The 21863-nt window shown below is 41.2% G+C and overlaps 2 protein-coding genes across 2 annotated transcripts in view; one reads left to right on the top strand and one right to left on the bottom strand.

The window, feature by feature from the left end:
• The window catches only part of SPATA31F3 (SPATA31 subfamily F member 3), a 167675-nt gene that overhangs the window by 142848 nt on the left and 2964 nt on the right, over positions 1-21863 (bottom strand). Inside the window, exons 2-3 of the mRNA XM_073228019.1 lie at positions 4946-4988; positions 4327-4398 (exon numbers count right to left, since the gene is read on the bottom strand). The gene's annotated coding sequence lies outside the window, so the exon portion shown is untranslated. The remainder of the gene's footprint in view (positions 1-4326; positions 4399-4945; positions 4989-21863) is intronic.
• Positions 11087-21863, top strand: SPATA31G1 (SPATA31 subfamily G member 1). Its single transcript, XM_017671970.3, has 2 exons — positions 11087-17142; positions 17524-21863. The coding sequence occupies exons 1-2, from the start codon at positions 16930-16932 to the stop codon at positions 20266-20268; spliced, it is 2958 nt and encodes a 985-aa protein (XP_017527459.3). The 5' UTR covers positions 11087-16929; the 3' UTR covers positions 20269-21863.

The following is a 21863-nucleotide window of genomic DNA, read 5'->3' as shown; positions in this document are numbered from 1 at the left end:
AACAGACAGTTCTCTAAAGAAGAAATTCAGATGGCCAACAGACACATGAAAAGATGCTCCACATCGCTTGTCATCAGAGAAATGCAAATTAAAACCACAATGAGATATCATCTCACACCAGTAAGGATGGCTACAATCCAAAAGCCAAACAACAACAAATGTTGGCGAGGTTGTGGAGAAAGGGGAACCCTCCTACACTGCTGGTGGGAATGTAAATTAGTTCAGCCATTGTGGAAAGCAATATGGAGGTTCCTCAAAAAGCTCAAAATAGAAATACCATTTGACCCAGGAATTCAACTCCTAGGAATTTATCCTAACAATGCAGCAGCCTACTTTGAAAAAGACAGATGCACCCCTATGTTTATCGCAGCACTATTTACAACAGCCAAGAAATGGAAGCAACCTAAGTGTCCATCAGTAGATTAATGGATAAAGAAGATGTGGTACATGCACACAATGGAGTATTATTCAGCCATAAGAAGAAAACAAATCCTACCATTTGTAACAACATGGATGGAGCTAGTGGGCATTATCCTCAGTGAAATAAGCCAGGTGGAGAAAGACAAGTACCAAATGATTTCACTCATCTGTGGCGTATAAGAACAAAGAGAAAACTGAAGGAACAAAACAGCAGCAGACTCACAGAACCCAGGAATGGACTAACAGTTACCAAAGGGAAAGGGACTGAGGAGGATAGATATGAAGGGAGGGACAAGGGGATAAAGGGCATTACAATTAGCACACATAATGTAGCATGGGTGCACGGGGAAGGCAGTATAGCACAGAGAAGACAAGTAGTGATTCTGTAGCATCTTACTAAGCTGATGGACAGTGGCTGTAATGGGGTATGTGGTGGGGACTTGATAATGGGGGGAATCTAGTAACCACAATGTTGTTCATGCAAGTGTATATTAATGATATAAAAAATGAATAATAAATAATAAATTTTAAAAAGGGAAAGAAAACCAGGAAAAAAAAAAAAGGAAAGATCCTTACAGCAATAAAAACCCTGGTATAGTCAGAAAAAAGTAAAAGACTTTGTGACATTGGATTTGGGTACAATTTCATGGATATGACACCAAAAGCAAAGGCAATGAGAGAGAGGAAAAAAATAGATGAATTAGACTCCATAAAAGTTAAAAACATTAAAACATACTATCAAGAAAGTGGAATGTCAACCTACAGAATAGAAGAAAATATTTGCAAACTATATGTCTAACAGATTAATATCTAGAATACATATATACAACTCCCAACAAAATCAAACAACTCAGATCAAAAATGAGAAAAGCATTTGAATAGACATTTCTCCAAGGAAGATATACAAATACCCAATAAGCACAAGAAAAGATGCTCAACTTCATTAGTCATGAGGGAAATGCAAATAAAAACTACAATGAGATATCACTTCCACCTAGTAGGATGGCAATTACCAAAAACAAAACAAAACAAAATATAAAAAGTATTAGTGAGGATGTGGAGAAATGGAACCCTCAGACATCACTGGTGGGGATGTAAAATAGTGCAGCTGCTGTGAAAACTGTTTGGTGATCCCTTAAAAATTAAACATAAAACTGCCATATGACACAGCAATACCACTCCTAGGTATATGTCCAAAAGAACTGAAAGCAGGGACTTGAATATGTACTTGTATACCAATGTTCATATAGCTGCATTATCCACAATAGACAAAAGGTGAAAACAACTCAAGTGTCCATCAGTGGATGTTGGATTTAAAAAATGCAGCATATGCATACAGTGGAATATGTCAGTCCTAAAAGGAGGTAAAATTTCTTATATATGCTACAAACCTCAAAATCAGTATACTAACGGAAATTAGCCAGACACAGGACAAATATTGTATGAATCACTTAAATTGTATGTATCTATATTTAGGAGTGCCTAGAATTGGTAAATTTATAGGGACAGAAATTAGAATAGAGGTTATGAGGAGCTGGGGGGCAGAAGGGAAGAGGGAGTTATTATTTATAGGTACAGAGTTTATTAGAGATGATAAAAAAGTTTTAGATATAGACAGTGGTGATGATTACAAAAATTGTGAATGTATGTAATGCCTGAATCTGAACTGTACACTTATAAATGGTTAAAATGATATTATGACATGTGTATTTTATTACAACAAAAACAGTGAAGTCTATATTTAAAACTAATACCATGCTATATGTCAATTACATCTCAGCAAAGTCTAGTTGATTGATTTTAAAAAACCAATGATGTCAAAATGGATCAAAGACTTAAGCGTAAGAGCTAAAACAATAAAATTCTTAGGAAAAAACATAGGGGTAAATCTTCATATCTTGGATTTGGCAAAGGCTTCTTAGATATGACACCAAATGTGTGAGCAACCAAAGAAAAAAATAGATAAATTAGACTTCATAAAAATTAAAGACTTTCCTGTTTCAAAAGACACTATCAAGAAAGTGAAAAGACAGTTCATTGAATGGGAGAAAATATTTGTAAATCATATATTTTTAAGGGTTTAGTATCCAGAATACATTTAAAAAGAAACTCTTACAATTCAACAACAAAAAGACAATCAACCTAATTTTAAAATAGGCAAAGGACTTGAATAGAAATTTTGCCAAAGCATAAGATATATAAATGGCCAACAAGCACATGAGAAGATCTCAGTGTCCTGAGTCATTAGGGAACCCTTGTGCATTGCTGGAAAATGTAAAATGGTACAACTACTTTGGAAAATAGTTCTGTGGTTCCTCAAAAGGTTAAATATAGACTTATCATATGACCCAATGATGTCATCCTGAGGTATATACCCAAAAGAAATGAAAATATATGTTCCCACAAAAGCTTATACACAAATGTTTATAACAGCATTATTCAGATTAGCAAAAGAGATGTAAACAACTCAAATGTCCACCAACTGATGAATGGAGAAACAAAATGTGGTATAGCCACACAATGGAATATTATTCAACCATAAAAAGGAATGAAGTACTGATACATGTTACAACATGGATAAACCTTCCAAGTCTTATGCTATGTGAAAGAAGCCAGACACAAAAGGTCACAGATATTGTATGATTCCATTTATATGAGATATCCAGAATAGGCAAATCTATAGAGACAGAAGGTAGATTCGTGGTTGTCAGAGACTGGGGGCAGAGAGGAATAAGGGGTGTGTTAATGGGTACACCTGTTGTTGACATTATAAAAATGTTTCAGAATTAGATAGTGGTGATGATTGCACAACTTTGAGAATATCCTAAAAACTACAGTATTCTACATTTTAAAGTGGTGAATTCTATGGCATGGGAATTATATCTCAAGTTCTAAAAATATTTTTTAAAATGAGTAAGAGGAAACCATGAGTAAGAGTTTGATATCCTGAGAAAAGGTGGAATCAGGTAAGGTGAAATGGTCTAGACACAAAGGCTAGCTAGAGAACAGGATCTAAGTGTGCTCTAAAAGGAAGAGGGGCAAAGGCAAGTTGTGGTGGTGGAAGATGGTCCAATATGAAAATGGGACTCAGTGGCAAAAAGGGGTGGTGGCAAAAGGCACTGGGTGATGAGAATAATAAAAAGACTGGTTATCAAGAGAAGCCCAGTCTTGAGGGTGAAAGGAGAGAGTTCAGAAGGAGGTAGGGTCTAGTAGCAGAGATCCTGTAACAAAGATGAAAGTCAGGGTTAGGGTCAAAAAGACTAAATGAATAAGAAGGCAAGGAAAGCTCCAAAGATGGAGGATATAAAGTTATCAGGGGGTGAGCAAAACAGGTAGGTGAAATGAATATGTCGGAGACAAGGAAGAAGACTAAGAGCAGGTATGGTGTGGGCAGACGGGCCTCTGTAGGGTCTTCAGGCTGGCAGGGTGATAATTAGGATAGTGTGTGACAGCTCAGAGAAGTGCGTAATTGGTTTTCTAGAGGGTCTGATGAGATGTGGAGGCCAGAGAGAGATGAGACTCAGGCAGAGAATCTGTGGAAGCCATAGGAGACATGGACAGAGCAACCTCCCCAAACATCAGAAGAACAGCTTCTCTGGTCACTCTATCAAGATCCTCTCAGCAGGGATCTTGCTGCAAACTGCCCTCCTTAAGGAGCTTGCCCATATAGCTGCAAAACTACAGTGGGAACAGAGCAGGAATAGAAGGGCCCACAGGCCTGGCAGGAGTCCCATTGCCCACATCACTGACTTCATGCTACTTTATTCCTCAATCTGGGGCTTTCTTTCACATTACCCTCCTTATAGATTTACTCTCCCATGCCAACTTGGCTGCCCAGGGGCCCTGGAATCAAATAGGCCATGCTAGGAAGAGGGGTACAGGAAAGGAGAAGAGATTCATCAATACCTGTTTTTCAAAGAGCTAGCAGGTCCTCTGTCACATGAGCTCCTTTCTAGCAAAGTTTTCAAGCTGGGTAACCTGGGGCACATGAGGTGACAGTAGGAGTAAAGACATGTTGCAGGAGGGTGAGTAAAATGGTCCTCTGGGGGAACCCCCTTGGGAGACTAGACACCAAGAGCCCCAAGCATTAGTACATGAGGTCAAATAGTGACAATCAATGGGCTCAGGTATGGAACAGCATTTTATACTTTATCACATCTGCTCCTCATAACTATGCTGCAAGGGATGCAGGCCAAGTGCATCTCCAGGAGGAATATGAGCCTAAGTTAAATTAAAAGGTTAAACAATTTGTCCCAAATCAGGACCCAAGGGCCCACCTTCACATTCGTTCTACTTCACTTCATACCGCCACCTAGTGGGCAAGACCCACGGGCCAGCTCCCGCATTCTTTCCTTCCCATGGATAGGCCTAGCAGGGAGCTGAGAGGCTTTTCAGGTTCCCAGTCCTTTCTATGAATGTGAGCCCTAGCAGCTGACATCCTCAGAGACCGTAGACCTGGGTCTCATGGAAAGGAGAGATTATGTTTAACCATTGAGAGCTTTAGACTGAATAACCAGAATCTTACCTACAAATGCTCCCTCTTTGCTCTTCTTCCCTCTGCATGGATGCTGAAAAACAAGAAAGGAATGCGGGGCTTGGACCCAATTCTTATTCTCCCCTCTCTAAGCAAATTGCAGACACTCATTATAAATGATTAATATGATTTTCTACATTGAGTTAATGAATTTGTGTTCTTACCCTGAAATTCATTTTTAAAGTGATTATTTCTATTTTTTCCTCTGAAAATCTCAAATGTTTTCTATATGTCATCCTCAACTGGTTCTTAGTCAGTAGTCTTTACTGGAAAGGGCAAATAATATGACCAACAGGTGTATGTATACTCCATTCTATAGAATTTTTTGTCCCCCGGGTATAGAGCTTACATTCGAGCATCTCAGCATTGCTAGCCAGATCAGCTTAATCACAAAGGAGACACTTGCCCCAGAGACACCTGAGAAGGTAAGGTGACTGATGAATGTATGTTAAGGGACTTTGTTCTGCAAGCATCCTGAAATGTCTTCATAATTTGATCCTGTGTTGTCACATATGATAGCCAGTAGCCACAAGTGGCTATTGGGCACCTTGAAATGTGGTTATCTGAATTGAGATGTGCTGCAAGTATAAAATATACACTGGATTTTGAAGACAGTACCAAAGAAGGATGAAAGATGTCTCATTAATAATTTGTTTATATTGTTTACATAGTGAAATGACTATTGAAAGAAAATTTCTCATCTAATTTGCTATATATTTGCTGAATATGTCTCTTAATATGGTCCATTTTATTATCTGTGAAAAAATTTTTAAACCAACAGCTTTTTCATTTTTCTATACTGCAGAGCTATCTTCTGGTGTTTATCACCCAGGAAACACACCTTTTTCACAACAGATTTATGCCACATTGGTGATAACCCTCCCTGAACTTTGGGCATCAGTTCCGTCTCTGAAGGGAGTTCTGAGAACTCCCGCAAGTGAATTTCCTTCACAAAACGTAAGGGAAATCATCTGACAAAGGCAATTTCAGTGCACAATATTACATGTACAATAGTGGGACAATAAGTATAACATGTGAAAAACATGAAGAAACAACTGTGTATGTTAAAATTTTGAGATCTCTATAGAAATACTTTCAAATATTAATGAGAAAATGGACCACGCCCTCTCACATTTAAGATTAAGTTTCCAGTTGAATATGGTGGATCAAACATACCTGTTTATCTCTTCTCTCACCCAAAATTCCATTAAAGTCAAAGGAAAAAGAAACTAAATACTGAAGATGACAGAAGGGGATACATAAGAAAGGCCAAAGAACTTCTGACAGACAGAAATCAAATTGAAGAGTGGTAACTGACTTAGCAGAGCAGAAGTAACTACCAGGTTAAGCACTTGCAGAAGAGGACAGGGGAAGTGAGCCCCACAAAACAGACCCAAGAAGCGGTGGTGGGGCATGGGGGCAAAGAACTGCAAATGATTATTTGATGATTTTTAACCAGGTGGTAAGCAGGCTTGAGAGACTATGTATATAGAAGACCAGATAATGAGAAAATTGAGTATTGAAAAAACAAAAAGTTGTATGAACAAGGAAACATGGAGTATGTTGGCACAGCAGTAAGCAATATTTATATAGTCTATTTAATATAAATATTGATCATTGATTTAACCAAAAATTATAACAATTAGAAATATGGGGGGGAAGGAAAGGAGATGATAGTGAAAGCCTAATCTTAATCTTCCATGGTTAGAAATCAATACATAATGCCTAAAATTAATAAATCAAGAAATTTGGTAAAAGAATATTATTTAAAAATAAGGAGGTCAGCAATACAAAAATAGCCAAGAGAAGTTAAAGTGGTTACCACTGGTAAGCAGGACTTTTGGTAGGAGAAAGTGAGAAAAGAGTCTGCTTTTTATTAAGAGACTTAAATTACTATCTGACTTTTAAAACAGTGTGTATACATTACTCTAATGAGCTATTTTTAAAAATACTAAAAAAAAGGCAAAAAAATGATTGGCAGAGATTCCATTATAAAAATCTGTAAGTAACCCTGAAACAGAATCCAATTTTTGAAATGAAGTCTGTTAAGATTTATATTTCTGGTAATTTAACTAGGCTAGATGTTATGAAATGCCCTTCTCCTGCAAAGCACCCAAATGATGGATAAATTAGAGCAAATACACCTTTAAATGTATTGCTGAGCTCACAGGAACAAGAAAGTAAGGGAAGCTCCAATAACCAAAGAAAAGAAGGAGAAGGAAAAAGACAAAAAAGAAAGAGAGGAAGAAAGGTAGAAAAAAAGAAAGAGATTCTAGAGCCAAAATTAGATGGAAAGCCAACATAGAAACCAGGACTGCCCTAAAAATATGCCTAACCCAGAAATCTAAAGCTTTGTTGGTCATCAGCCCCAACAAGCAGTAGTATTCAGACTTGACAAGGTCAGGGAGCTAAATCTAAGAACTGCACATAAAGCCAGGAAGCTAAAAGGGCTATATCTATATCAGAAGAATCAGTATGCTGGCAACAAGAACCAACAAGAAAACCAAGGTGTCTGTGGTGACACTAAGAATGTGGAGAAGAGGTATTTGAGAAATAGGCAGAATTAGCAAAACTGAGTGGAAAGCTAACATTAATACTAATAATTTTCCCCACTAATTTATAATCATAGCCCTAGTCTCATGTAGTCCTGTGGTTTGAATTTATAACATCCTCAGAGTCTGAAAAATCCAAATCTGAGAAATAAATAGAAATTGTTCCAGGTTAGTAGTGTCCCCTAGCACCCAGAAGAAGCCAAGACAAATCTTCTCAATTTGGGCCCTTAAGCATTCAGAAAATTCAGGTTTAACCCAATATGAGCTCCTAACAAAACATCAAACATATAAGGAAGCACACCTCCAAGAGCAAGAGTCTAGAGGGACTACAAACTGACATGTAAGACAGGCTCAGACTGCAGATATTGATATTGTAAGAAAAAGTACACAAATAGATTTAAAGTGTTTTAAAGGATGTTTTAACCGGAAAAAAAAAATGAAGATATCACTATGTAAAGCAGAAAGAAGGAATATTTAGCCAGCCTCGACCTTTAGGGTATGTTATCTGAGGAAATGATGGCTGAATTGGGATAGGACAATTGATAATCAGCCAGGTGGAAAAAAAGGAGTGAGGGCATCCCAAACAGAGACCAGGTGGAAAAAAAGGAGTGAGGGCATCCCAAACAGAGAACTTAAAATCATGATGTGCAAAGATATGGAAGCACTGAACAGCATGCGGAACTCAGGGGATACTATACGCATTCCTTTATTACTAGAACAACAAGTGCAAGCAGGTAATGGCAAAAGAAGCTAAAAGAGGAGAGAGAGATCTGCAGGTGGAGGGTTCTCTATATTGTGTAGGAAGTATGGCCTCACTAAATGATTTTAAGGAGTGGATATATCATGGTCACTTTTATCTTATGTTGATTGCTTTGGCAGTAGTTGGGGGAAGAATTTAAGACAGACAAAACTTTTCTTTTTTTTTAAAGCAAACATTTCCTCTTACCTCTAGTAGGATATAGCTAGAGTTCCTATCAAACATAGGACCTGACACATTGTAGCCCCTCCATAAATGCAATATAGTACTGATTTCTGAGATTTGAAGGCAGTTGCCTGGAATTTTCTTCCCTTCTAGAAGCATCCCACCTGTCATTCCTGCTAGAGGCCTCCACATGGTCAGCCTCCTCAGATGTGATCCTAAGTCTTCTTCTGCCCCTCAGCACTTGTCCTCACCTCAGCCCACTAACACTCTGCCCTGATGGGCCTGAGCCAGGCTCCCACCTAGCATTGCCATGGGCACCCCCTGGCCTCACAGCGTCCTTCATCTCCTCTGAAACAAGTATCCCTGGACCGCAGACATCATCCTTCCTGTGGATGCTAGCCCAGCAGGGAAAGTTTAAGGCACTGACCCATCCCAGAGGAGCAGCTCTGTGAGTTCTCAATGTCCACTTGAGATAGGGCAGATACATGGGACAAGCGTCATGATTAATTTTGCAAAAAAGCCAAGATAGAAATAGCATAGTAAGAACAGGAGGGACTCCATCTTAAGGCTAAAGATTCCATCTTTAAAGAGCAGAGTTGAAAAGCAAGATTCCTAACATATTCCCTGGTAATCAGCAAACAGCCTATCTTAAAGCAAGGCAAGCAGTCTTAACTAATAGGATCCCAGTGCTTGAGGGAAAGAAACAACTATCTTGGAGAGGAACCAGATCAATAAATTCCCTGTGTAAATTTATCTTAACATAATTATCTGGAGGATTAATTATGGAGAATGACATTGTGTCTACCATCAGAGATAGACATCCTGAGACCACATGACAAGCCTATACCCCACCCTGGCCCTTTATCCCACTCTTAAAAACCCTTAAAAGTCTAGAAAATAGAATGAAATAGCAAAGTGACAAAGACAGTACTTGAAGAGCACAGAGACAAAAACGCAGCAAGTTAAGCTGCGAGAAGTTTTATTTAAAAGCACACACGAAGAAAGTGGAGCGCAGGCAACCTCAGAGAGGGAGCACTTACTGCGTTTTTGTCTCTGTGCTCTTCAAGTACTGTCTGTCACTTCGCTATTTCATTCTATTTTCTAGACTTAAGCACTAGTCTTCACTCCCTCTGTTCTACTTTAGGCAAGCAGGAAAGGGCTACTGAGATCTCTGATTTGGGCTTGCAAGTTCCTGTTTCCTGGGTGACCTGGGCAGGGACTGCAGCTGCACGATCTTTTTCTTTAGTAACCTGCCTAACAATCTCCTTTCTTTGGCTCTGGCAAGTTCTCAGAACATAATCTCACTCCATCCAGTTCTCTGCGGCTCCCCCAAATCCTGGGGTCATAGGGACTTAGTTCCCACATCATGCAGATTCAAGCGTTCACTGGATGCCAGGTGACCCTTGCTTTAGGAGTTGGCAAGGGATCAGCCCTATGCAAAGCAGGAGTTAAATGAGCTTCCCTTTCCTCCCTCTGTTCCCTATTGCTCTCTGCTGACAATGGCTGCTGCCATTCCCTGCCATTCTCTCTTTAATGAATTCCTTCCCTACCTACACTTCTCCGAGCTGCTCAAGAATTCTTTCTTGTTCAGTCAAGAGCCCTCCCCCGTCCAGACTGAGGTTTCACCTAGAGTGCAGGGAGAGACCTTCCCAGACGCAGCTGCCTGACAACACTGACCAGTCCTGACATTTTCAGGACACTGGGCCTATCAGGGGCACTGAACAAGACTGTGTCCATGAGGCATCTGGAGCTGGGCCAGAACCTTAACGTGGCATCCCTATTGAAGAGAAAGGGGGTGAGGGAGGTCAGGAATGAGGGAGAAGGGGAGGAAAAAAATGGGAGAGGGGAAGAAAGAGGGAAATGAAAAGAAAGGGGAAAGAACGAAGGCGAGCTGGGCAGCAAAGGACGACAAGGCAGAGGCCGCAGCAGCACGTGCATGCTCAAGGCTCTGCTGCGGGTCCAGGATGCTGCCGCCCAACCCAGAGGCCCTGCCAGCCAGGTTGGAGACTCCCACTGCGGGAAGGAGTATATGAAAAAAAAAAAGTCTGCAATGGCAATAAGTACAAACCTATTGATAATCACCCTAAATGTAAACGGACTGAATGCACCAACCAAAAGGCACAGTCACTGAATGGATAAAAAAACAAGACCCATCTATATGCTGCCAACAGGAGACTCACTTTAAATCCAAAGACATACACAGACTAAAAGTGAAGGGAGATAAAAAGATATTTCATGCAACTAATAGAAAAAAGCAGGAGTTGCAGTTCCTGTATCAGACAAAATAAGACTTCAAAACAAAGAAAGTCACAGGAGATAAAGAAGGACATTACCTAATGATAAAGGGGTCAATTCAACAAGAAGATACAACCATTATAAATATCTATGCTCCCAACAGAGGAGCACCTACCTATGTGAAACAAATACTAACTGAACTAAAAGGGGAAATAGAATGCAGTGCATTCATTCTACGAGACTTCAACACTCCACTCACTCTGAAGGACACATCAACCAGGCAGAAGATAAGTAAGGACACAGAGGCACTGAACAAACACATTAGAACAGATGGACCTAACAGACATCTACAGAACTCTACACCTAAAAGCAGCAGAATATACATTCTTCTCAAGTGCACATGGAACATTCTCAAGATTAGATCATATACTAGGCCAAAAAAAGAGCCTCAGTAAATTCAAAAAGATTAAAATTGTACCAACCAGTTTCTCAGACCACAAAGGTATGAAACTAGAAATAAGTTATGCAAAGAAAATGAAAGTTCTCACTAACACATGGAGGTTTCACAACATGCTCCTAAATAACCAATGGATCAATGACCAAATAAAAACAGAGATCAAGCAATATATGGAGACAAATGACAAAAATAATTCAACACTGCAAAATCTGTGGGACACAGCCAAGACAATGCTAAGAGGAAAGTATATTACAATACAGGCCTACCTCAGGAAAGAAGAACAATTCCATATAAGCAGTCTAAACCCACAATTAATGAAACTAGAAAAGGAAGAACAAATGAGGCCCAAAGTCAGTAGAAGGAGGGACATAATAAAGATGAGAGCAGAAATAAATAAAACTGAGAAGAATAAAACAATAAAAAGAATCAATGAAAGCAAGAGCTGGTTCTTTGAGAAAATAAACAAAATAGATAAACCCCTAGCCAGACTTATCAAGAAAAAAAGACAGTCTACACACATAAACAGAATCAGAAATGAGAAAGGAAAAATCACTACGGACACCACAGAAATACAAAGAATTATTAGAGAATACTATGAAAAATTATATGCTAACAAACTGGATAACCTAGAAGAAATTGACAACTTTCTAGAAAAACACAACCTTCCAAGGCTGACAAGGAAGAAACAGATAATCTGAACAGACCAACTACCAGCAACGAAATTGAATCGGTAATCAAAAAACTATGTAACAACAAAAGTCCTGGACCAGATGGTATCACCACTGAATTTTATCAAACATTTAGTGAAGACCAAATACCCATCCTCCTTAAAGTTTTCCAGAAAATAGAAGAGGAGGGAATACTTCCAAACTCATTCTAAGAGGACAGCATCACTCTAATACCAAAACCAGGCAAAGACCCCACAAAAAAAGAAAATTACAGACCAATATCCCTGATGAACATAGATGCAAAAATACTCAACAAAATATTAGCAAACCAAATTCAAAAATACATCAAAAAGATCATCCATCATGATCAAGCAGTATTCATTCCAGGGATGCAAGGATAGTACAACATTCGAAAATCCATCAACATCATCCATCACATCAACAAAAAGAAGGACAACAACCACATGATCATCTCCATAGATGCTGAAAAAGCATTTGACAAAATTCAACACCCATTCATGATAAAAACTCTCAACAAAATGGGTATAGAGGGCAAGTATCTCAACATAATAAAGGACATATATGACAAACCCACAGCCAACATTATACTTAACAGTGAGAAGTGGAAAGCTTTTCCTTTAAGATTGGGAACAAGACAAGGATTCCCACTCTCCCCACTTCTGTTCAACATAGTATTGGAGGTCCTAGCCACGGCAATCAGACAACACAAAGAAATAAAAGGCATCCAGACTGGTAAGGAAGAAGTTAAACTGTACCTGTTTGCAGATGACATAATATTGTACATAAAAAACCCTAAAGAATCTACTCCAAAACTACTAGATCTAATATCTGAATTCAGCACAGTTGCAGGATAAAAAATTAATACACAGAAATCTGTGGCATTCCTATACACTAACAATGAACTAGCAGAGAGAGAAATCAGGAAAACAATTCCATTCACAGTTGCATCAAAAAGAATAAAATACTTGGAATAAACTTAACCCAGGAAGTGAAAGACGTATACCCTGAAAACTACAAGACACTCATGAGAGAAATTAAAGAAGATACCAATAAATGGAAACTCATCCCATGCTCATGGATAGGAAGAATTAATATTGTCAAAACAGCCATCCTACCTAAAGAAATCTATAGATTAAATGCAGTTCCTATCAAAACACCAACAGCATTCTTCAATGAACTAGAGAAAATCATTCTAAAATTCATTTGGAACCACAAAAGACCCAAAATAGCCAAAGCAATCATGAGAAGGAAGAATAAAGCAGGGGGAATTATGCTCCCCAACTGCAAGCTCTACTACAAAGCCACAGTAATCAAGACAATTTGGTACTGGCACAAGAACAGACCCATAGACCAATGGAACAGACTAGAGAGCCCTGACCCAACCATATATGGTCAATTAATATATGATAAAGGGGCCATGGACATACAATGGGGAAATGACAGCCTCTTCAACAGATGGTGTTGGCAACACTGGACAGCTACATGCAAGAGAATGAAACTGGATTACTGTTTAACCCCATAAACAAAAGTAAACTCGAAATGGATTAAAGACTTGAATGTAAGTCATGAAACCATAAAACTCTTAGAAGACAATACAGGCAAAAATCTCCTGAACGTAAGCATGAGCAACTTCTTCCTGAACGCATCTCCTCAAGAAAGGGAAACAAAGGCAAAAATGAACTCATGGGACTACATCAAACTAAAAAGTTTCTGTATGGCAAAGGGCACTGTCAACAGAACAAAAAGGCATCCTACAGTATGGGAGAATATATTTGCAAATGACATATTCAACAAGGGGTTAACATCCAAAATATATAAAGAACTTACACACCTCAACACCCAAAAAGCAAATAACCCGATTAACAAATGGGCAAAGGATATGAAGAGACAGTTCTCCAAAGAGGAAATTCAGATGGCCAACACACATGAAAAGATGCTCCACATCACTAATCATCAGGGAAATGCAAATTAAAACCACACTGAGATATCACCTCACACCAGTTAGGATGGCCAGCATCGAAAAAGCTAAGAACAACAAATGTTGGCAAGGATGTGGAGAAAGGGGAACCCTCTACACTGCTGGTTGGAATGTAAGCTAGTTCAACCATTCTGGAAAGCAATATGGAGGTTCTCAAAAAACTAAAAATAGAAATACCATTTGACCCGGGAATCCCACTCCTTGGAATTTGCCCAAAGAATACAACTTCTCAGATTCAAAAAGACATACGCACACCTATGTTTATTGCAGCACTTTTTACAATAGCCAAGATATGGAAGGAACCTAAGTGTCCATCAGTAGATGAATGGCTAAAGAAGAGGTGGTACATATACACAACGGAATATTATTCAGCCATAAGAAAGAAATAAATCCTACCATTTGAAACAACATGGATGGAGCTGGAGGACATTATGCTCAGTGGAATAAGCCAGGCGGAGAAAGACAAATGAAATGATTTCCCTCGTTTGTGGAGTATAACAATGAAGCAAAAGTGAAGGAACAAAATGGCAGCAGACTCAGAGACTCCAAGAATGAACTAGTGGTTACCAAAGGGGAAGGGTGTGGGAAGGTGGGTGGGGAGGGAGGGAGAAGAGAACTGAGGGGTATTATGTTTAGTACACATGGTGTGAGGGATCATGGGGAGAACAGTGTATCACAGAGAAGGGACATAGTGAATCTGTGGCATCTTGGTGCACTGATGGACAGGGACTGCATTGGGGTATGGGTGGGGACTTGATAATATGGGTAAGTGTAGTAACCACATTGTTTTCTCATGTGAAACCTTCATAAGAGTATATATCAATCATACCTTAAAAATATTAATAACTTGGTAAGTTATCCTGCCAGAAATGTAAATTAACTAGCACAGAACAGTATTCAATATTGCCTTCTCTGTTTACCATCAGGACTCAGCTTACTTTCTTTATCCAGAGGTAGCAAATAAATACTAGGCAGGTAATGCAAATGAGTAAAAATGGACAAGTAAAAAAAATGGACAATGATAAACAGCAACTAGCCCTTAGCCTTTGTGTTAACAATGAGAACACAGAATCATGGTGAACTGGAGAGTACATCCCAAAGGGAGGAAAATGCTACTTAGCTCTAAATGGTCTTTTCTCTGTGGGAATGAGAACTTAGCGTTGCAAGATTTTAAGCTTGAAATCTTTTTATGTACAATCTACTAATATTACAATGTTGGCTACTCAGGTTCTTAATAAAAACACTGGGGACCACATTGTGTGGGCCAAATGTTACCTATCAGTAGGTCATCTTTAAGCCTTTTCATGGTTTCAGCTGCTACATATATGCTGCTACCTGACAAATTTACATCTCCCCCATAGACTGTTCTCCCAAGCCTCAGATCCATGTATCTCCCTCATGCCTAGCTTTTCCTTGTCACAGGAACCTCAAGTTCAAATATCTGACATGAAACCCATCAACCCCCCAACCCCGACACCCTAAACTGATTCCTAAGTCTGTGTTCCCTGTCTCAGTAAAATGGCACTAACATATTCACCCAATTTCCCAAGTCAGAAACCCTGGAATCATTCTCAACTCCCACTCTCCTCTACCCTATCTCATTGGTGATGAAGTCTAGTCAATTATGTCTTTAGAATTCTCTTTTAATCCATTATTCTCCATTTCCACAATCACTGTGTTGGTTCAGGCCTCATCTTTTGTTTTGCCTGAACTAAATTAAAAGTTCCCTAACTAATCTTTTGCCTTCAATCTCTTTGCCCTTACTATAGCTAGTGTTCTTTCCAAGACACAAACTTGATTTTGTCACTTCCCTGCTCAAAACTTTTCAATCATTTCTCATCACCTTCAGAATAAATTTCAACTTCTTAAGACTGTTACTCAGGGCTCTTTGTGATCTTGTTTTCCCAAGTCCAATTCCTACTGTCTCCCCAACCCCCAGTGCATTGAAATATCTTCAGCTTACCTAATGGAACATACTTTATCTGTCCTAGCACCTTTGTACAGGCTCTTCTTAATGGCTTGGGTTGTCCTTCTCTTGTTCCCTGCACTCTCATTTTCTTGGTTCTTCAAACCAAGCATTAATTCTCTCTTTTGGTTAGCACCCTCTGACAAACAACCCCCTGCCCCAGGCTGGTTAGATATCCTTCTCCATCCCACAGTACTCTGTGCATATTTCTGTTGTCTATTACTTGACTGTTTTCCCTCACTGAAATGGGAGAGACTCTGCCTTAGTTCTGTCTCCTCAAGACTGAGCACACCACCTGATCCATAGTAAGGCACTCAATAAATAGATGTTGAAACAATGAATGAATGAATCTAGTCCAACTCATGGTACTAATGGGGGAAACTTTGTTCCAAATCACATGGCCAATCAGTGACAGAGCTAGAGAACCCAAATCTCAATTTCAGCTCAGTGCTCTTCCTACCAGACTAAGTTTGACTTTGATGGGAGTAGGGTGAAAAGAGAAGCATTAAATTGTACTGGAAGGCAGAGATTCAAGTTTGGCCTTGAAAAGAAGAGTTGATGTGGAAGAGAGTAGTCGTTTTAGGGGAAAGATGAGCAAATGAAGAAAAATGGCCAAGCACATTTGATTTGTCATTCTTAAGATGAATGCTTGTAGAAAGATTTGAGGAAATCTAAAGTCGAATAAAACAGCTCACAGATGACATGAAATTTTTTAAAAAGGGTACAGACTACTAAAGATGGAACTAGGCTTGTAATCAGGAAACTTAAAATTTTAACAGCATGAAGTATGCACTATGCTAAGCATATAAATTTATTCACTTAATCCTCAAACAACTCTGTGTGGTAATATTATTCCCATTTTACAGGTGAGAAAACTGAGGCACTAAATGTTTTAAGTAGTTTGAGATTTCCTAAGTAGGAAGTGGCAGAACTGGGATCTAAATAAGGCAGTTTGATGCTAGAATCCATGTCCTTGTCACAGTGCCTGAATCATAATTCCAACTTTGGCAATCAAGAAAAAAGGGTATCACCTAGGTTTCACTCTATGAAGTATGAGTTACCTGATGGGGGCAATTTTTTGGGAGGGAGAAGACTGTTAGGCATGTGGAGGATGGGAGTTCTTTGTTCTATGATGCAATGATGACCTCAGGGTAAACTGCCAGCAGGCTGAGGAAAATGGAATGGCTGCTAGAGGACCTGTTTGGGGCTGAGGGGGCCATGGGGCTTCTCTGGGGCCAGCTGGCCCATGTCCTGGCCTGCAGGTACTGTGGCAGCAGCTGCCTCCAGAGTCCAGGGAATCTGGTGATACTATTCTTGTTCATGGTTTGGCAGATCCGGAGGTGGTGGCAGCTTCAGCCCTGGTACTCTGGGGACATGATGCAAGGCAAGGTGGGTACCGTGGATGTGCACCTGGGTGAATGACTGTTGATATCACATCTGAGTTCAGGTGAGGAAGCACTGTTACGGATGTGGTCCCGAGTGAGTGATGAAAAGCCTTAAATGAGATGCTAGGTGAGTGATCATGGACACCAGATTTGAAGCCAGGTGAGTGATCACTGACCCTAGATGTCAGGTTATGTAAGGGAATGCTGATCTCCAAATGTGAGCTGGGTAATGGCCATTAACATTAGGTGGGTAAGTGACTACTGACCACAGGTGTGGGGCCAGGTAACTGTTCACTCTGGATGTGAACAGGGACTTAGGGCTTTATGACACACCTTGCATCTCTGGAAAGGCTTCATGCCTCATAGTACTTTCTCCATCCCCCAGGGCCTACCATTTATGTACCTTGTGGCTTTCCTTGATTATCTGTGGAAGCAGAAGTCAGAGAAGGAGGGGGAAAAGGAAGAAGAGGAAGATGACGTCACATCTCTGGATTCATGTTCTCTTCTCAAAGAAGCTCCTGTTGGACAGCAAGCCACCACAACCCCATCCCAGTTATCCTGTGTTTCTGAGGGCCTCCACAAGGCCATTGCGACACCAGAGCAAGGACTCACACAGACCCCAAGCCCTTCCAAATCCTTCCCCACCTTTCAAATCCTGACCAACCTGCCTGTGAGGCACAAGACATCAGGAAGCCATCTGCAGCAGAGAAAAAGTCAGTTCTTCTGGGGTCTCCCCTCTCTGCACAGTGAATCCTTGGAGGCCATCTTCCCAAGCTCAGGTGGCCCCTCTCCCCTGAAGTTGTCTGTTGGTCCTTCTATCTTCTTCAACAAGCTTGTCTTCCTGACTAGGTCCAACCTGCTTCTTCCACAGTATTGCTCCCCAACCCAGCATCCCACCCATGAAGTCCATACTACGAAAGATCTGGAAGGGATGGCCTGCGGTTTTCAGCAACTTCCTCCACTGTCTTCCCTTCCTGTCCCGTCACTATCCCTCTTTCCCATGGACCACAAAGGAGTCCCATCTGATGCTGAGGTACATACACAGTGCCTTCCACAGCAGAGAGAGGTCCCTGGGGTCTCTGAGGATCAAGCACTGCACCCACTGCCTGAATTCCAAAGGACCAGACCTTTCAAGCTCTTCTCATCTGAGGTCTGGCTGGGGATGCGATGGGATCCCAGCATCCAGAGACACAGTCTAGATTTACTTCCTGCCTCTCTGCTGTATCCCTCTACCGTTCTGGGAGTCCTGACTAGGTTTGAGGCCCCTTGGGAGACAAATGAGTATCCCAAAACCTTTGAGCCAGCAATATCAGCTCCCAGTCCAACCTCAGCCTCCTTGCCAGAACTCCAGGGAGTCAGCCCTATAGGAGGCCTATCTGGACTGAAGGTCTTCTGGAAAACCACAAGGCAGAGAGAGAGTCCTCAGACCTCTGAAACACCAATCCTAATCCCTTGCCAATCTGTAACTCCCAAGACAAAGCCTCAAGGAACTGGTAGCCCTCTAAGAGCTCCATCTCTGGCTCTCAGCCCACCCCTAGCTCTTGTTCTGGAGCTGCTCAGAGTTAGCCCCACGGAGATCCTGATAGATTCTGAAGCTAGAAGTGGGGACATACAAAGGAGAAAGAACTCCTGGGCCTCTGAGCTCCCAACTGGAGTCAGCCCCTTGAGAGTCCTTTCTGACTCTGAGCCTCTTGGGGTAGACATGGAGCAGAAGGAAATCTGTTGTGTGCCTGCCTCCCCAATGTGGGGCCCCAGCCCATCCCCAAACTCTATGTCGAAGTTGCTTGTCAGTGGGCTTATCAGAGACCAGTGCAGCTCTAAGCCTGAGGGAGAAGCAATAGAGCAGAGAGAAAACTGCTGGGCCACTGAGCTCCTAGCCCTAACCCCCAGTTCATTCTCTGCTCCTTTACCAGATCCACACATTGACCTTGAGGTCATGTGCAGGAATGTGCAACAAAGAGGGTACCCTCAGGGCCCCAGCCCTCCAGCAGCAGATCCCCTGCAGCCAATACTCTGGCTTCCCACCCTAGCTGAAGCTCTGAAGATCAAGCCCAACCAGCCTGGCTTACTCAAAGGAGAGCTATTCCCAGGGGCTAAGGCAGAGATTTCATCCTTCCAGGGAGAGGCTGTCCTAGAGATGCCCATACATTCTGGGAGCCAGGCCTGGCACTGGAGTAGAGAGTTGGAACTCAAACTGAAGAAACTGCAGCAGAACCCTACTTCCAGATCCTTTGGTCCAAGTCAACCATTTGGCAGCTCCCCTACCCTGAGCTCCACAACTCTAGGCACCTGGAGACTCTCTTCCTGCCCCCCACCGAAGCATCTCCACAGTCTGCACCCCGACTCTTCAAGCTGCCATCACCTGAAAGTTCAGAGCACAGTAACTCAGCCTGTGCAGGCCTCTCACTGTTATCACTCCCACTCCTCTTCCCAGCCTCAGCCACGAGGGTCTGGCAGGGCAGAACAAAGATCTGAGAGAGAGAAAAGAATGGAGATGATGGCCCAGGTCTCATCCCAGGGGCAATGCATTCACAATGGGACTGGTGAGAACTGCCCAGGCCAGGGACAGCCCTCAAACCCTGAGGTTCCAGCTTCAGGCAAGACACAGGACAAGACTCTAGCCCTCTCTTCAATTAAAAAGAGAGACAGCCCCTGGAAACCCAAAGTAGAAGATCACGGAGGAGGTGACATAAGATTAGAGTCATCAACAGTTACACGGAAGAGTCACCCAGCCCAGGCCAGACTAGCTGATGCCTCAGTAAGCAGACTTTCCCAAAAATCTCAGCATAGCCACCAGAGCTCTCGACACAGTGCTCTCCCACAGCAACGTCACTCTAAGGCTGCAGGTCCCCAAGATCGGCAAGGGGCAGGGCTGGGAGCTGGTGACACCCTGACCCCTCGGCACTGTAAGCACTACTCTTGGGCCCACATGGAGAAGCACCTCTCCTCCCCTACACCTCAGGCTTCTCTTATCAAGGGTCTGCAAAAGATTTTTGCCAAGTGTCTGGGTATCCATGGACCCTTGTCCCCTAAATCCCGTGAGGAAAAGCTGGTAGTACTGGCACCCAGTAACTGGAGATCTGAAGCCAAACCATTTGGGAGGTGTGGAGACAAGCAGAGGAAATCCTAATAAACTAGCTATACTAGACAGACCCCACTTTTGTGTTCTTTGGAGTCTAGGGTACTGGGAATGTCAGTTCCCTATTAATTTCTGCTGCAGTCATCTCTCCTCAGGATCAGGTCCCAGAAGTGGAGAGCTCAGGATTCTGCAGTCTTAACTTTCTTTTCAAGCCCCTCACAAACGATCCATCTGGAGTCCATATATCCTGGTTCTACATGGTGAGGCTGTTAAGGCCAGTAGAGCAGAACACAGTCCAATTCTGCGCTTGAGAAAACCTTCACAGCAAGTGAACAGAAGACACCCATTTACATGAGAATAACTGGTCTGGGTCTAGGCAACTATTTTTGGTCCTGTATAGTCCTCCTTCTTCACCCACTTGATCCACAAGTTCTCCATGTATCTTTGACCATTTCTTCTCAGCCCTCTGTTCTTCTCTCTCCCTGGATGAGCTCATCCATCTCCAAGGTCACAAAAACAAGTGCCTTTTCATATTTAGCAGCCATCTAGATTTCTTCTTCTATCACTCTGCCTGTTCATTTCCTTTACCCATTTTTGTACTGCAGTGTTTGTTGGATATATTAGTTTTCTCTTGCTGCCTGCTGCCGTAACAAATTACCACAAAACATTTGTCAGAAATCTGACATATGTCTCACCAGGCTAACATCAAGAGGTTGGGAGTGCTGCATTCTTTTCTGTAGGCACTGGGTAGGATTCATTCCTTGTCTTTCCCAGCTTCTAGATGCTGCCCACATTCCTTGGCTACTGACCTTCCTCCTCCATCTTCAAAGCCAGCAAAGGCAGTCAAGTTTTTCTCATATCACATCACTGATTTCTTCTGCCTTCTCCTTCCACTTATAAGGACATTTGTCATTACACTGGGTCCACTTAGATAACCTAAGAGATAACCCAAGATATTCTTCCTATCTTAAAGTAAGCTAGTTAGCAATTTTAACTCCATCTATAACTTTAATTCCCCTTTGCCATGTAAAATAACATAGTTCCAGGGATTAGGACATGGACATTATCCTGCCTACTACAAATATTAACTCCATCTATCATTTGCTGCAAATATTTTCTCCCCATCTGTAGCCTATTTTCTAATTTTGTTTAAGGTGACTTTTACTGTACTGTTTAAATTTTTTATGTAATTAAATCTACCCTTTAGATTCTAAAACATTTTCTTCTGGCACTTTTATAGTTTTATATATTTATATTTGTTAGTTTGATTTTCGAATATGGTATGAGGCAATACACTAACTCATCCCTCACCCAAACATGTCCAATTTTACCCATATTAAAAAAAAATTAGAATGTCTTGAATGCATTCCTTGAAGTGCCATATTTTAAAATATGGGTTATTTTTTAAGCTTCCCCAGGCTTCAGATTCACATATTCAACAGCCTAAGAGAAATTATCTTCATATTCAACTTGCCTAAAACTTACTGATATTCTCTTTAACAGTTTCCTCCATTGTGTTCATTTTGATTGAAGGGTACCATATCCACAGTACCAAAGCAAGAAGCCTGGCATCCCTGAGTCCCTTCTCCTCACCCCCCAATCTAATCCATCATCAATTACACCTATGAAATCTATTTCAAATCCAT

Source organism: Manis javanica, chromosome 2 (assembly GCF_040802235.1).
Source record: "Manis javanica isolate MJ-LG chromosome 2, MJ_LKY, whole genome shotgun sequence".
In the NCBI taxonomy this organism is placed as follows: Eukaryota; Metazoa; Chordata; class Mammalia; order Pholidota; family Manidae; genus Manis; species Manis javanica.
Note: the sequence above shows the minus strand (reverse complement) of the source record. Positions and strands in the feature narration are given on the sequence as shown.